The sequence below is a fragment of the Mchenga conophoros genome, linkage group LG3, assembly GCF_057382185.1.
Source record: "Mchenga conophoros isolate Kocher_MC1m ecotype Shallow Benthic linkage group LG3, M_conophoros_male_GT1.1, whole genome shotgun sequence".
Lineage (NCBI taxonomy): Eukaryota > Metazoa > Chordata > Actinopteri > Cichliformes > Cichlidae > Mchenga > Mchenga conophoros.
In genome coordinates, this window is record NC_140528.1 from 73423252 (window position 1) to 73436697 (window position 13446).

Sequence of the window (13446 nt, forward strand, 5' to 3'; positions counted from 1 at the left end):
ACTTACAATCTTACTGTTTATTGTGGAATGATCTGGGAGAAATCATCTGCTTCTGAATGTGAGCCGGAACAGAGCGCTCATGATCGACTTCCTGAACGTAAAAAGAAGTCCAGTTGCCTCCAATTTAAGTGCTTAAGACTCAGATGCTATATAACCCGTGTCTGTCCTGGGACAGGATGTTCATGTACCATGGGCGTCCACATGTACAACAGGCTGAACAGGAAAGCCGACACAGAGGATGTATACAAGAAGGGGATCAGCAGGCTCCATTTCCTAAGGAACATGTTCAACAAAATGAAGTTTTCCTATCACTCACTTGTTGTGAGTGCAGCGCACTTTACTGGGGTCTGCTGGGAAGGTAGCATCGGAGCTGGAGACACCAACAGACGGGATAACCCGAGCAGGATGGCTGGCTCTGTGATTGGCTGCAAACTGGACACTTTTGAAGCTGTAGCGGAGAGAAGGTCACCGAATAAACTTGCCTATTCATCACGCTCACCGCCCTCTGCACCTCTTCCTGGACACGCTGAAGAGAGTTATTGCATGCGGTATGAAAGAGTCCCTGTAGCTGAATCAGTGTGTTAGAGAAGGAGGTCCGCTGCCACAAGGACAGATACAGGAAATCTTTCATACCATGCGCAATAACTCTCGACAGCGGCACACATCTGTCTCGCAGAGAATCATCTGTCAGCGTTTTATTTCAACCCTGCTCTCTCACATCGCACGACACACACTGTGACACTTTATTGCACTCCGCTGTTTATTGCACATATTACATGCACATGATGTTTAGAGAAATAAGTAGAAGCTAAATATGGGACCGATTGTACTTTTACTTGCAGGAAAATCTATGTGTGATTAAAGGACCCCATCAACCATCCACTGCCATCCACACATCAGCCAGATATCCCCCAGATCTCCCCCAGAGTGAAAACTGGCACGATCCTGTACTTTTTCAGTATCTTAACAGTCATTTGTCCTAGTCTCATTTGTTTTGATGAGGTCTCTCTTAAAAAGAGGCCTAACCAGAGAACTGGAAAAAATAAAGATGATGAGAGGACAGCTACACAAGTTGGAACAAATATCTCTAACTGTCATCTGACCCGTGCAATGGGAAGATAAATAAGATATCAGAGGTACAAATATAGCTTAATTGGTCCTCCTGGGACCTGAGCGAGGCAGTTTCTGCATAGCAGTGCCTTGAATCTGCCATGCATGTATAGTGATGTGCCAGCTAGAGCCCTTTTTCTGCATGACTCATATTTAAGGTGTGTGCAAGTGTGAGAGCATCTGAAGGGGAGAGAAACGCAACCTAAAGAGATCCTTAAACCGTGTTCATTTGACGTTAAAGGCTTACCTCTGTGCTGTATAAAGGTTTGGTTTAAACTATGCCTTCTTGTGTTGCAAGCATTGTTCACTTTTCAGCTTGGAAGAATGTCAGGGTCATTTTTCAATTTTGTGGTTTGTGAACAGATTACATTCTCTCCCAGCGCTCCCTGAGAGCAAAAACTCTGTGAGCGCCTGAATGTGTTTGAAGGTCTACACGCATATACTGGATGGTCCTGATTTTCCCATGTTTAGACTTACGGTACTTATGGTACTTACACCAGTTTGCAGTTATTGGTTCTCAGCATGAACCAGAGGGAGACCACCGAGTTTAGGACCAAACCCGATGTCCATTACGCTTTAAGTCATCCAGCCAAAGAAGTCAAGTTGAGAAGCATAAAATCTCTCATGAGTATGTAACTTGTGTAGAGACAAGCATCAGGGCTTTTTGCCCTGCAGAAAAACTGCATTTAAATTACATTTTGGAAACAAAGGCCTTGTTATTTAAAGCAACTTAACCATAAGGTGAAAGACGATACTACAAAAGCTGAAAAATGCCTGAGCAAATCCAGGCCCCTTTTGTTAAAACTATTGCTGCACTCGATTGAGATTGACCTGGTGTAATTTAAGCTGTATTAAACAAGCTCACAAGGAAGATGGATCACACGATCATTTATAAATCACTATTAATATCACCTTAGGTGGTATGCGTAAGTATTTACAAATCTCAGCATGTTTTTTAAAAGAACAGACCCTCCTCTTTCTGTTAAATACTGTATTTAACTGATATTTTGTGCTGCAGAGAACATCACATCAGGAAGAAAGATCTCTATTATAAAGATTTCTGCTGAATTATACTAAATTTATTTAGTTTAGCATCTGGAAAAAAACACAAGAAAAAAAAAGGAAAATACTCCTGTTACCACTATTTTTAAAGAATTATATTACTCACTGAGGTTAAAGCTGGAAGCACTATTTCCCTAAAGAAAGCCGTAGCTACAGAGGGTAACATTTTGAACTGCATCTTTGCTGTTTAGCCCGCTGTGTGGTGGCTTCAGCTGTGGAAAATGTCTGAATAATAATCTGTGCCCTCGTCACACTGGTCACTTGGACACTCAGTTACGCGTGGCTGCTGGTAGTCACTGTGAAATTGCTCGAAAGCACAGAGACCAGTCTGTGATGCCCTGATTCACTGGTTCAACCCCAACAACATTGGGGATGTTTGATGATACGATGATGCACCAAAACCTCCTTGCGCATACAAGCAAATTCCCACCAGTGTCTGTAGTTTAGACTGGAAGACACTGATTTGTACACACACACTCACTAACTAACAACTAGCCGGTGGAGAAACATGAACCGTAAATAGAGAACATTTTTTTCACACGTACTACTGAAACCAACACGTCTCAGTCACATTTTAGGATATCATGTGAGCAGCTTTAAAAAACAGTGAAACAAAATATTTTTGCTATAATTTCGTATTCTGGAGGGAGTTTTATCTTAGTCTTAACTTGTGTTTCTTTTGGCTAAATTCAACTTTCTTACATAAAAGCAGAAAACACACTGAATGAGGGTGTATTTGAACATCACATCACACCAAAGGATTCTTATCCAACAGCTGCTACTTTATGACTCTGTGCAGTCTGTAACTACTTGACGATGGTAAATATCACAATCAAAGGTTGTTTGATCCAATTTGCAGACCTCTCTGCATTCTGTTATGACTATCCAACCTGTGAACTTTAAATCGCAGTTCCAGTAATCGACCCAGCTGTGCTGGCAGACCTGTGAGAACCAGAAGAGGACACGGCTGTCCGGAGAGGAAAATTGTGAGATATGTATGTTTGTTCTCCTGCTTTATTGTACATGTCCACCAACCAACACAAAGAGTAATTAGAGCCCACATTAAAGACGCAGATAGACTTTGGGTTGCAGGTTTCCCACTTCTTAAGGTAAACTCTGCTACATAGGTGGCAGGGATCCTTCAGCAGCAAGTAATTACTGCTGTAACTCAGGTTAACACTATTGCTTACACTGTAGATTGGCTACATACTGCAGACTGACTGAGCCAAGTGGCCACTATAAGCAAGTCATACAGAAGCTTACTTTGGAGTGCTACTACACTTATTCCAGTTAGTAACTCCTATGTAGTAAGTCAGGAACCACAAGGTGAAAAACAACTTGTCCCAGAGACAGTTTTATTTAACAGCAGTAAGATTTAGGGTGAAGGATTCACATCCAGAAGAAGAACTACTGTGTCCTTACTTGGCTAAAACGCCCTAGATTTGAAAACTGTGGTAAAAATTTAAATTAGCTTATTACACTCCTATTTAAACAGAAAGAAACCACATTCATGGCAAGGGCTTTTAATAATCTTGCCCACACGCCCAAACACACATCCGAAGCCAGAAAATTAAAGGCCTAATCGTAACAATCACCTCCACTTGGAGACAACTAGCGCACGCGGTGCCAAAAACCCGAGTTAAGACATCCAAAAATTCCTGGATGAAACTCGCTGGCATCAACACGTCGCTATTGTATGAGTGTTTCTGTTTGTGTCTGTGCATGCCTGCGTAAATGCACAGCGAATGTGGAGAAGAATACAAACATCTGCAGAAGGGAGTGCAACCTGAAATGTAAACAATTAGAAATCAATCACTCGTCCAGAAAATCTGTGCGTGCCTTCACACGCCAACGAGGAGCAGATACTGCGCAGAGGGCGAGGAGAGACGAGCGTGGGGGGTGGGGTGAAAGCTTAGTAGGAGAGGGAAGATTTGCCCATTAATCAAAGGCACAGTTCTGTGTGTTGGTGCTGAACGCTAAAAGGCGCCGAAATCACAAACACATGGATTCTTCATAACGCATATGCACATGTCAGCATGCGAGCTACGGGACTACGCGAGGGTACGCTGTGCGAGTGTCTCCCCAGATGGGAGTGTGCGTGCATCAGTAGCCAGCAACAGACACACCACTGGCTGCATGCACAACACCCACATTTGTTATGTGGGTGTTGTGGTGAGGTCTTGTCCCTGGTGGCATTACCTCAGCAGCACCACTCCAGTACCCACAGCGCACGGATGTGAGACCACATCAAGCGGGGGGGATGCATTCGCTGTGGCACGGTTCGGGCCAAGGATTTACTGAACACATATGCTGATGGAACAAACACAGGGGTGAGAGAAAGATCCCTCGTCCAAAGCCACGTGGCTTTACACCACATTCACCAGCACTCAGCACTTTCAAGCCTCCAAACAACCCTCGCAAGTGCCAAACACCAGTCAGCCAGCCAAAAGCGTACAAGTCCAGAAGACACATGGCTTGTAACTCGCTGCTTTCTTCTCAGCTTTTCTCTTGTTTTAAAGAAAATCAGCTCTTGAATTAAAGAAAAAAAAGGATTCCTTTGGTTTGTCACAAACAAATTTCAACAAAGTCGAGGTCTCTTTCAGACTCCCGGCTATGTGAAAACAAACATTTACATTTATGGCTAACTGGACTCACAACAGTAGTTATTTACTCACTGTTTGAAATCCAGGTTTTTCCAATCCAACTCGAGCATGGGCTGCTTCACATCGGGGCAGTGTTTTGATAAATAGTCAATCGCATGCAACGTGAACAGATCCAGAGGAGCTGATTTCTCTAACAACAAGTTTAATAATGAAGAAATGTGAGAGAATTATTTCACAACCGAGTGGTGAAACAAAGCGTGCTTTTCATTAGGGCATCATACAGACGAGGGGACTGTGTGAGAAAACCTTTTGCTGTCTACGTCTTCTGCTCTTTGGATTTGCTGCATGTAGTGAAACAACTCAGTTTACGTCAATAAAAAGAAGCAAATGTTAAAAATATCAGCGCAGTGTGTCCAAGTGTAAGATTCCTTCCACTTTTATTACCATCATACCAAAGGTTAAATGGGGTGGGGATGGTGGTGTCCTTGGAGATTTGTTGCTTGTTTGTACAAATTGAGAACATCCCGGCAGAGACTGAAAATTCTGCCGTTTTTCTGTGGAACTGAGTAGCTGACACACAGCATCCTCTTTATCCAGTGAGACCTCACTTGGGTGAAAAGGTGGAGGAAATTTCATTTTGGCAGTAACATACCTTTACAATGTGCATATTAAAACTGACAGGGACATAAACCGGTGAGTTTCTGGGCAGCGACTGGGCTCGCACAAACATTTAAGTGTTTAGAAAGTGTAATCACTAAGTGCAGTAAAGTGAAAAGTGAAAAGATAACTGCCAAAGCTATTACGTATTCTTGTGTGAGCCATAACTTAATGTTAGGAGCCTGATGTCAGAAGTAGCTATCAACTTATTAAACTCGCTTCCATCTTTAGTCTGACGTTGCTTCTGTCCTAACTGGATTAGGCAGGTTTTCCATAACCAGTTGGTAGAAAGCATCGCGTCCGCCTAACTCCATTTCAACATGCTGGTTGTTCTGGGGAGATGGCAAAGTGCGTTTTTCTCCATTTGGTGAACAGCAATGCCTTTTGAGCGCTGAAACACAAGCGACCACTGTCACTTCAACACATCCCTGTTGTGATGCTTGACAACACTTGACTTTGGCATTAACTCTGCCCATTGCGCTGACTTGCTTATCGTTAGTACACCAAACAGCACTTGCTGGACAGATCTTTATTTTGAACTGAGAAAAATCAGTCAAGTGCATGAACGTTAGTTTTATATTAATGAAGCTCATGATTAAGTTCAATAAGGAAGATCTAGGATCACTCATCTGAAGGCTTCGGTGTTTGGCTGCTAGTCTATCAATTTCAATACTGACATCATGACTTTAGTCCAGGGGTGGGGAACTGCAGGCCTCAAGGGCCGCTGTCCTGCAGGTTTTAGACATCACCCTGGGTCAACACACCAACATACCCGAATCAAATGATTATAGTTCATTGCCACACCTCTGGAGAAATTCAAGACATGTTGAGGACGTAATATAGCCATTTAAATTAGCAGTGTTGGATCAAGGACACATCTAAAAGCTGCAGGACACCGGCCCTTGAGGCCTGGCGTTCCCCCACCCCTCCTTCAGTCCAATCATCTTTTCCACTGCCTTATTTGAGCCAATCAGCCTCCACTCTCTGTGGTTTAAATCCCAGTGTCATTCTTCCATTCAGACTCTCATTCATGCCACCCACGTCCTTCGCATCTCCGCCTCACCCGAGTTATTCAGAGCTCCACCCAAGCCTCAGTCTTCCTCTTCACCACCAGCATCTACACTGCGGGGGTTCTCCCCTAAATCCTACCACCGCTGGGATTTCATTCTGCCATGATGGGTCATGGGAGTCTAATTGCCAAATGTATTAATTGAGATTTATCTAAAAGTGTTACCACTTTGGTAACACCAGGTAGTTTGTGTTTCCTCATGAGAAGTGAGGCAGGTGCTTATTACAAAGGCACACTAGAGAAGGTCATACTTTATTAAAATTACAATGTTAGTCACCTATTTTAAGATGATTTATAGTGATCTTTTCCATATGCGTGCTCAGGGTGCTTGCCCTGCCTGACAAAATATTGCATCATTCCAGCAGCACTTGAAACATGGTTCCATGCTCATGTGCAGGAGATATTACCTGGAGGCTTGGAAGGTTATGGGCATTGTTATATGCACTGGCTCAATTTAAGTAAATTTCATCACATCAAAAGCTCAGAAATTCCTGATCGCATTTAACTTGACAATGAAGTCAAAAAACCTTGAACGTAAACACCCTCTCTGTCAGCCAATTCTCGCATTAATGAAGACAAATGAAGTGTTTAATTGTGCAAGACGGTTGCCCTTTCCACCTGGCACAACATGCAAAACACAGCTGCCAAGTCAGCATGCAGCTGAGCAATGGGTTACTTTTTCTGTAAGCTGCTGCTGCCACAGCCACTGAGCGCTCTCCGTGCGTACCACCCAGACTGGCCCTTGGCCCTACAAGCCCAACCCCAATTACTGCAACCCCTGATACCCTGCCAAAAGGCGGAACCACTCCAGCTCCTGTTCACTCTGAAGCTTCTCAAAAAGTGGGGGGAAAAAACAACCCCGACAAATGCTGCCTGAGGTGCAATTGAGCATGTAAAGACATTAAGGCTTGAATTTCTTGGCGTGTGAAGAAGCGAGATAGACTGAGAGCAGACAGGAAGAGACATTTCACTTAAAATTTGATCAAAAGCAGCAATGGGTGCATCACAACCCACCAGAACCAGAAAAAAACACTTTACAAGGCAAACAAACAGTTTGTCACAACAACAAAAACAGAAGAAACTAAACGACTGCTTACTGGAAGTGTCCCACTAAGCCATCATTGATAACACCAGGGCAATGGGCTGGGTCAGTTGGACTGTGCTCTTCTTGCCATGAAAATTCAAAATGTCTCATGTGGAAACAGTTAATCCAAGTACTTTGTATACTTTTTGTAAGGCACTTCTGCTCTTCTTCAGTATGAATTCTGTGTGCAGTGCACTTTAATTTCCTCTGGTATGGATATTTTTGGAAGGTATGGGTTCAAAATCTCATTTCTGTATGTAATTTGCCGGATCTCCCTGTGTCTGCCAGGGTGTTTTTTTCCAGGCACTCTTCATTCCAGAGTCCAAAGGCATTTAAGGTGAATCAGTGACTCTCAAGTGGCAGTGGATGTGAGCCAGACAAAGCACAGCGAATGAAGATCTGTGCGCAATTGCAGTGTGAAGCACCGAGTGGTGTCCTGACATGTAAAGAGGCAACCTTTGCTGACATGTTATCCACAATTACCTAGTTAGGAGCTAATATGATGTGTGCAGCATATTCAGCTTGTCCTTAAACTTTGAATTTGTCTGCCAATGTTAAAGAAGCAAAAGTGCTTTCATGCAGATAAACTCATAGCAAAGACACTCCTGCCAGCGAGAACTTCACTAACACACAAACAAAGTATGAGGTGACATTTGCACACAAACACACGCGCACACACTAACAGAGGGATCAGCTTTCAGTAATCTACTTTAAAGTTGCCTGCTGACAAGCTGATCGTATTTGGTGTCTAGACATAGCGGCTAAAGAGAAAACCGTGTGCTCTCTCTCGCTCTTTCCCTCCCGTCTGTTATTTTGACCAAAACAGCACAAAAACATATCAAATCCTGAATGCACTAAATGCTTTCAGATTGTGGCAGATCTGAACTGATGGCAGGTCAGTTTAGCACTCGTGTGCACTTAGTCTTGCTAAAATAAGCATAGCTTATTGCATTAACCAAATGCTACTTCAAAGCATGCATGCAATGATCAGCATCAATAATGCTATTAGAGATGTGCATGCAACACATGCCATGTGCACTAACCAAGCCCCGTGATATCACGAACGCTCCAGAGAAGCATGACAACATTTCTGCATCATGGTCGCTTTGTAACTGGAATAATTTTTCATTTATCATTTATATTACATAAATATATATTTATTTCTATATAAAAACCTGCACGTTGCACCTTCACACCACAAATGTCTTAAAGTAGGTTTAAAAAGAACAAGGAAAACTAAATAAACACAATAATATTCCCTTAAAAGTAAATAGTGTCCAATGAGTGCGCTGCTGTGGCAGAAGTTTGCACTCTCAATGTGTTTAAAGTGTGTATTTTTAATAATTTGGAAAGTGTGTTCGCTGATGATGGTTTTAGGAGGTGTTCCCGATGGTTTTGCATTTTCCTTGCATATGGCCAGACAACCTATCGATGACATTGTGAAGGTAGATGACTGAATGTTTCAAAATTCGATATGTTAAAATGATTTGCCGTTAAACAGGATTTACGTTATTTATTTGTGTTTTATTCTTTTGTATAAATGAGGTAAAAATGATACGTTTTCATCGTTTTGAAGGATTTTAGTGAGCCGCAGTTCTTTAAACCTCAGCAGATCAAAGGAGCACGCAGGGAAAATAAAAATATTCGTGGCCAAACAAAGAGCAGGACTAGCCAGTGCTAGATTTATGAGCAGATTTTCTGTTTATCTTCACATTCTCACTCATTCAGTCTCATTACAAGGAAAAAAACTTTCTCAGACTAAGCCGCCAACATTTCAGCCACCAGACCCCCTGCACACTTTGAATCAGGAACTTCTCAATCCCATAAATTTACTTAATATATGTTTATGAATGCTGACAGTGCTACAGTAAGCGCATGCCATCATATAATGAATATGGGTTAATTAACAAAGGTATGTTAGACCTCAGCTGTACGAGACAGCTCTATTCCATTGAAGTAGATCGCGCTGAGGCTGCCAGGAAAAACACTTTCCTTTGGAGAGAACAATTCATCTGCGGTTCTCTTGGGGGATGGGGTAAAGGGTGCTGGGGAGGTCAGTCATATTGCCCACCGACCAACCCTGGCATATAGTCGTGAAAGTTAAACGAGAGAGAAAGGGAATATACTTTAGAGGGGATCTGCCTCCTGGGTCACTTGCTAATTAAGCTGCATTTATCTTGGCGTTGAGTCAACCTTAATATTGAACCTAGATCCAACACAGAACAGCGCCACAAGCACACAGAGACTGAAAACAGCTGAGTGCTGAAAGGAATCGCAAGTATGGCTCCTGGGAGTCTGTGAGCTCCTCATCTGAAGACACATTAGCATCATAAATTTAGCAAAACGCAGCATTTGTAACGTCAGTTTAAGAAATCCTCTATTTCTGTTCTGCTATTCAGTTAAGTAAGTAGAAAAAAAATTTGTAGATTTTATACATGCAGGTTAACTGCTGGTAATGTCTGCTTTGGCCTTGAATGTTCTCTAAAAGTCATTCTAGATCATGACAATTTCGTTCTACTGGTCTGTCATCAGATTTTACAGATTACAGCTTTCTATCATTTCATCTAAAATAAAGAGGCAGAAGTGCTTTTCCCACAGAGTTAAGTCATTCTATCTATTTACAGTAAATGTAGGGCTATCACAACCAAAGCACCTGTGTGCTGAATGTAACAAAAGTCATTCTAATGAAGCCTATAAAGAGCAGCTGAGGCTGGGATGGCATGACTACAGTATGTCAGAGTGGTTACATAAATACTCTCTGTATGATGTTTGGCTTGAAAATCATTTAAAAAGCGGTTCGTGCAAATTCAAACATTTGCTCGAGGTCAGTGTGTCATAAATCACACTGCTGTTTGGGTTCAGCATGAAATCCAAACGCTGTAAAGATGGCGTTTGTGGTTTCTAACTGTAAACATGTATAACAGCATCTGAATTCTTGACTCCTTATAGTTTCTTTTTCCCGTTAAATATTTCTCCGGCATATAAAAGTTAAATCATTTAAGGGCAGGCGGTATCTAGAGTTCACATGAACATTACAAAGAAGGCGTGGTCAGAACCCTCCCAAAACTCAAAATGACCTTTGCCCTTTGCAGATCTGTAAGACTATCCAGCACATGCAAGTTGTCAAATAAGTCCTCACGATCCTGCTTGAAAGCACGATGGCGAGTTCAAGCAGATATTTTATTTCAAAAGAAATGTCACTGTTTGATTAGTGGTGAGCATCTGTTGAAGGCTGGTGAATATTCAATACGTTGAGGTCAGATGGTTATTTGCCGAGGCGTGGAAACACGTGTCTGAAGGACTTTCTGCAGAGGTCACAGAGGCACGTAAACCAGAAAAATGCGAGTGAAGTCACGTCAACGACAAAACGTGCTCACAGAAAACACAAAAGCGCAACGTAAAAACTCACCTTGAGCTAACTCTTGGCGCTAACGTAATATAGTTAAAAAGCCTTCAATCACTTTTAAAAGATTGCTCTGTTATCACGCCAGGACTAATCCCATCACTGAGGATGAGGATACACATCAATGCCTGCAACAACATCAGTTTGACACCTTCATACCTCCCTCCCCGACCGCTTAGATAAAACATCTGGGAGAGAGATCAGCTGACAAAAACTGCCACAGGCAGGAATCATGTGTCATCAAAGGTGATGGCAGAGCGCGAGGAATGCGATGGGGCACCCCACCCCCGAACACGCAACAAATGTTAGTGCGTTTGCGTGTGCTGCCCTGTTTTGCATCAAGCTGGGTCAGCCTGCAGTCAGATTACACCTCCTCTCCCAAGGTCCCACAATCATCATTCACTTGCATTCATTACTGAGGTGTAACACAGATGATTTTTCACTCCTCTGCTGCGAAGTGTTATGTAAACACACTGCGATAGATTTATTGGCTGTTTTAGTTTTATCTGACATCTCGATTTATTTAAATGCGAGTTCTAAGGGAAGGAGAATTGGATATTTGAAGTTTATGTTTGAAATTAAAACGCAGGAATGTGGGAATTCGGTAATAACCAGCTAGAACCCCCTTAAGGTCATCTGGAAGAGGCTGCCTTGGTTATTCCCTGGGTCCCCAGACATGGGGAAGCTGCTTTTACCTTTTATGCTGTGCTCCTGCTTTGTGTGGCACATTGTGTTTTCACCTGCAATAAAACGTGCTATACATATTAAGTTTTTGCTAACAGAGATGAACGGCGATGCTTTTAAACTTACCGGGTCTTCTGGTTTTTGGCCGCCATCATGCAGAGGCTCTTCAGCAAGGTGATCTCGCCGAATCAGCGTGAATTCCCTGATGAACACTGCATCTCCATTGTTGGCCCACACGGCAATCTGAAAAAACAAAGCCACAGTAGCAAAAGTCCTTTGAGTTAAAACACCAACAGCACTGGTGAGACAATTTATGGATTCAAGAATGCTTTAAATGAAATTCTCGTCACATCAGCAGATGCCCCAGCTCCACCTTACGGTGTGGGAACAAGAACAGCTGCGTCCCAAAGTGTCAACAGTCATAGCTATTTGTAATGGTAGCTGACGGTTGCGCAACTTTTACATAATCGTACACAGTTCACACTGCAATTACACATGATTGCAGAGGTGTGAAGACAGGGCAGGGTGTTAATGGAAGCCTTTTGAGAGCGTGCTTGCAGTGATGTGATGCAGCTGAAGGAGGCAGTTGCAGGTTATTATCAAGCTGTGCAACAAGTTGTTGCAACGATATGTTGTCCCTCTGGAACAATGATGAGATTTTTTTTTAATTAAGCAAAACTGTTGCTCTTGCTGGGCCTCCTGAGGTCTGTTTTTTCTTTTCTTTTTGGTTTCTTCTCTCAACCACACATCCCTCCTAATGATGGGAATCATTACAGGCTCTGGAGGAATTCACAGCACAGGAGATCTGATATCACAAGATGTAGTAACCCACATCTTCAGTCAGGAGAGACTGGTGGGGGTGAAGGGTATGTTGGATAGGGCCCATTAGCAGCACAGCAGGGCCCGCATTCTGAAAGACGTGCAGATTCACTGAACGGGGGCCTTCAGCTGCTATCCTTGGGTCATAAACAGCCCTGTAATAACCCGGGTCGACTGCCTGCCTCCCGGGCCTGTGCTAAGGCAGCACGATGCAGGGCTGTGCATGTGGGTTTGGGGCACTTGAGGCTCAATGTAGGGGGTTGTAGAAATTTTTTGCTGAGGCGAAAAAAGCGCTGCTAAGCAACTGCAGCAAAACTTACGCTGGCTCTGTGTGGGAAAGAGCCGCAGAATGTGCTCTCAAATAAGACAAATCAAATCTGGTGTAAAGCCCCACACTCAGCACCGCTTAGCTGCAGTCACTTAGACTGTGGGGGGCTTCTGTAACAACTCATAAGTCACAGCGTGGCCAAAAGCCTCCTTGGATGACAGAGACCATAATACACAGGCTTGCTTTTGTTGGTTATGGAGCTGAAGATGTGGCAGCTGTTGGGCCAAGTGTAACACTTCGGTTTATACGTGTCTGAAGATGAACAAAAATAAACATTTTACTTTAGACTGTTTATAATTATTCCAAAGTGGTTGCATGTGGGAGTCTGCAAATCCAGAAGGAGACAAATGAGTGTGAAGACTCACTTGTTAGAAAGTGGTAAAACATGCTGCTGGAAATTTCCAACCGTGCCTCAACAGTTCGAATATCTAAGATCTGTTATGTCTACGCAAGTGAATTCAGCACATTTTAACATCCACCCATTCGTTTTCTTCCACTTATCCAGTTCAGGGTCATAGGGGCTAGAGCCCAGCTGTCATAGGGTGACTGGCAGCGTGCACCCTGGACAGTTTGCTCATCTGACATTTGAAACCAAATAACTGATATGGAAACCTCCAAAACAGTCTA

At 43.0% G+C, this 13446-nt stretch overlaps 1 protein-coding gene across 1 annotated transcript in view; it reads right to left on the minus strand.

The window, feature by feature from the left end:
• Window positions 1-13446, minus strand: part of LOC146580399 (ADAMTS-like protein 1) — a 106025-nt gene that overhangs the window by 56235 nt on the left and 36344 nt on the right. The window contains exon 2 of the mRNA XM_085267143.1: window positions 11799-11915. Within this exon, the coding sequence (XP_085123269.1) occupies window positions 11799-11915 (117 nt within the window). The remainder of the gene's footprint in view (window positions 1-11798; window positions 11916-13446) is intronic.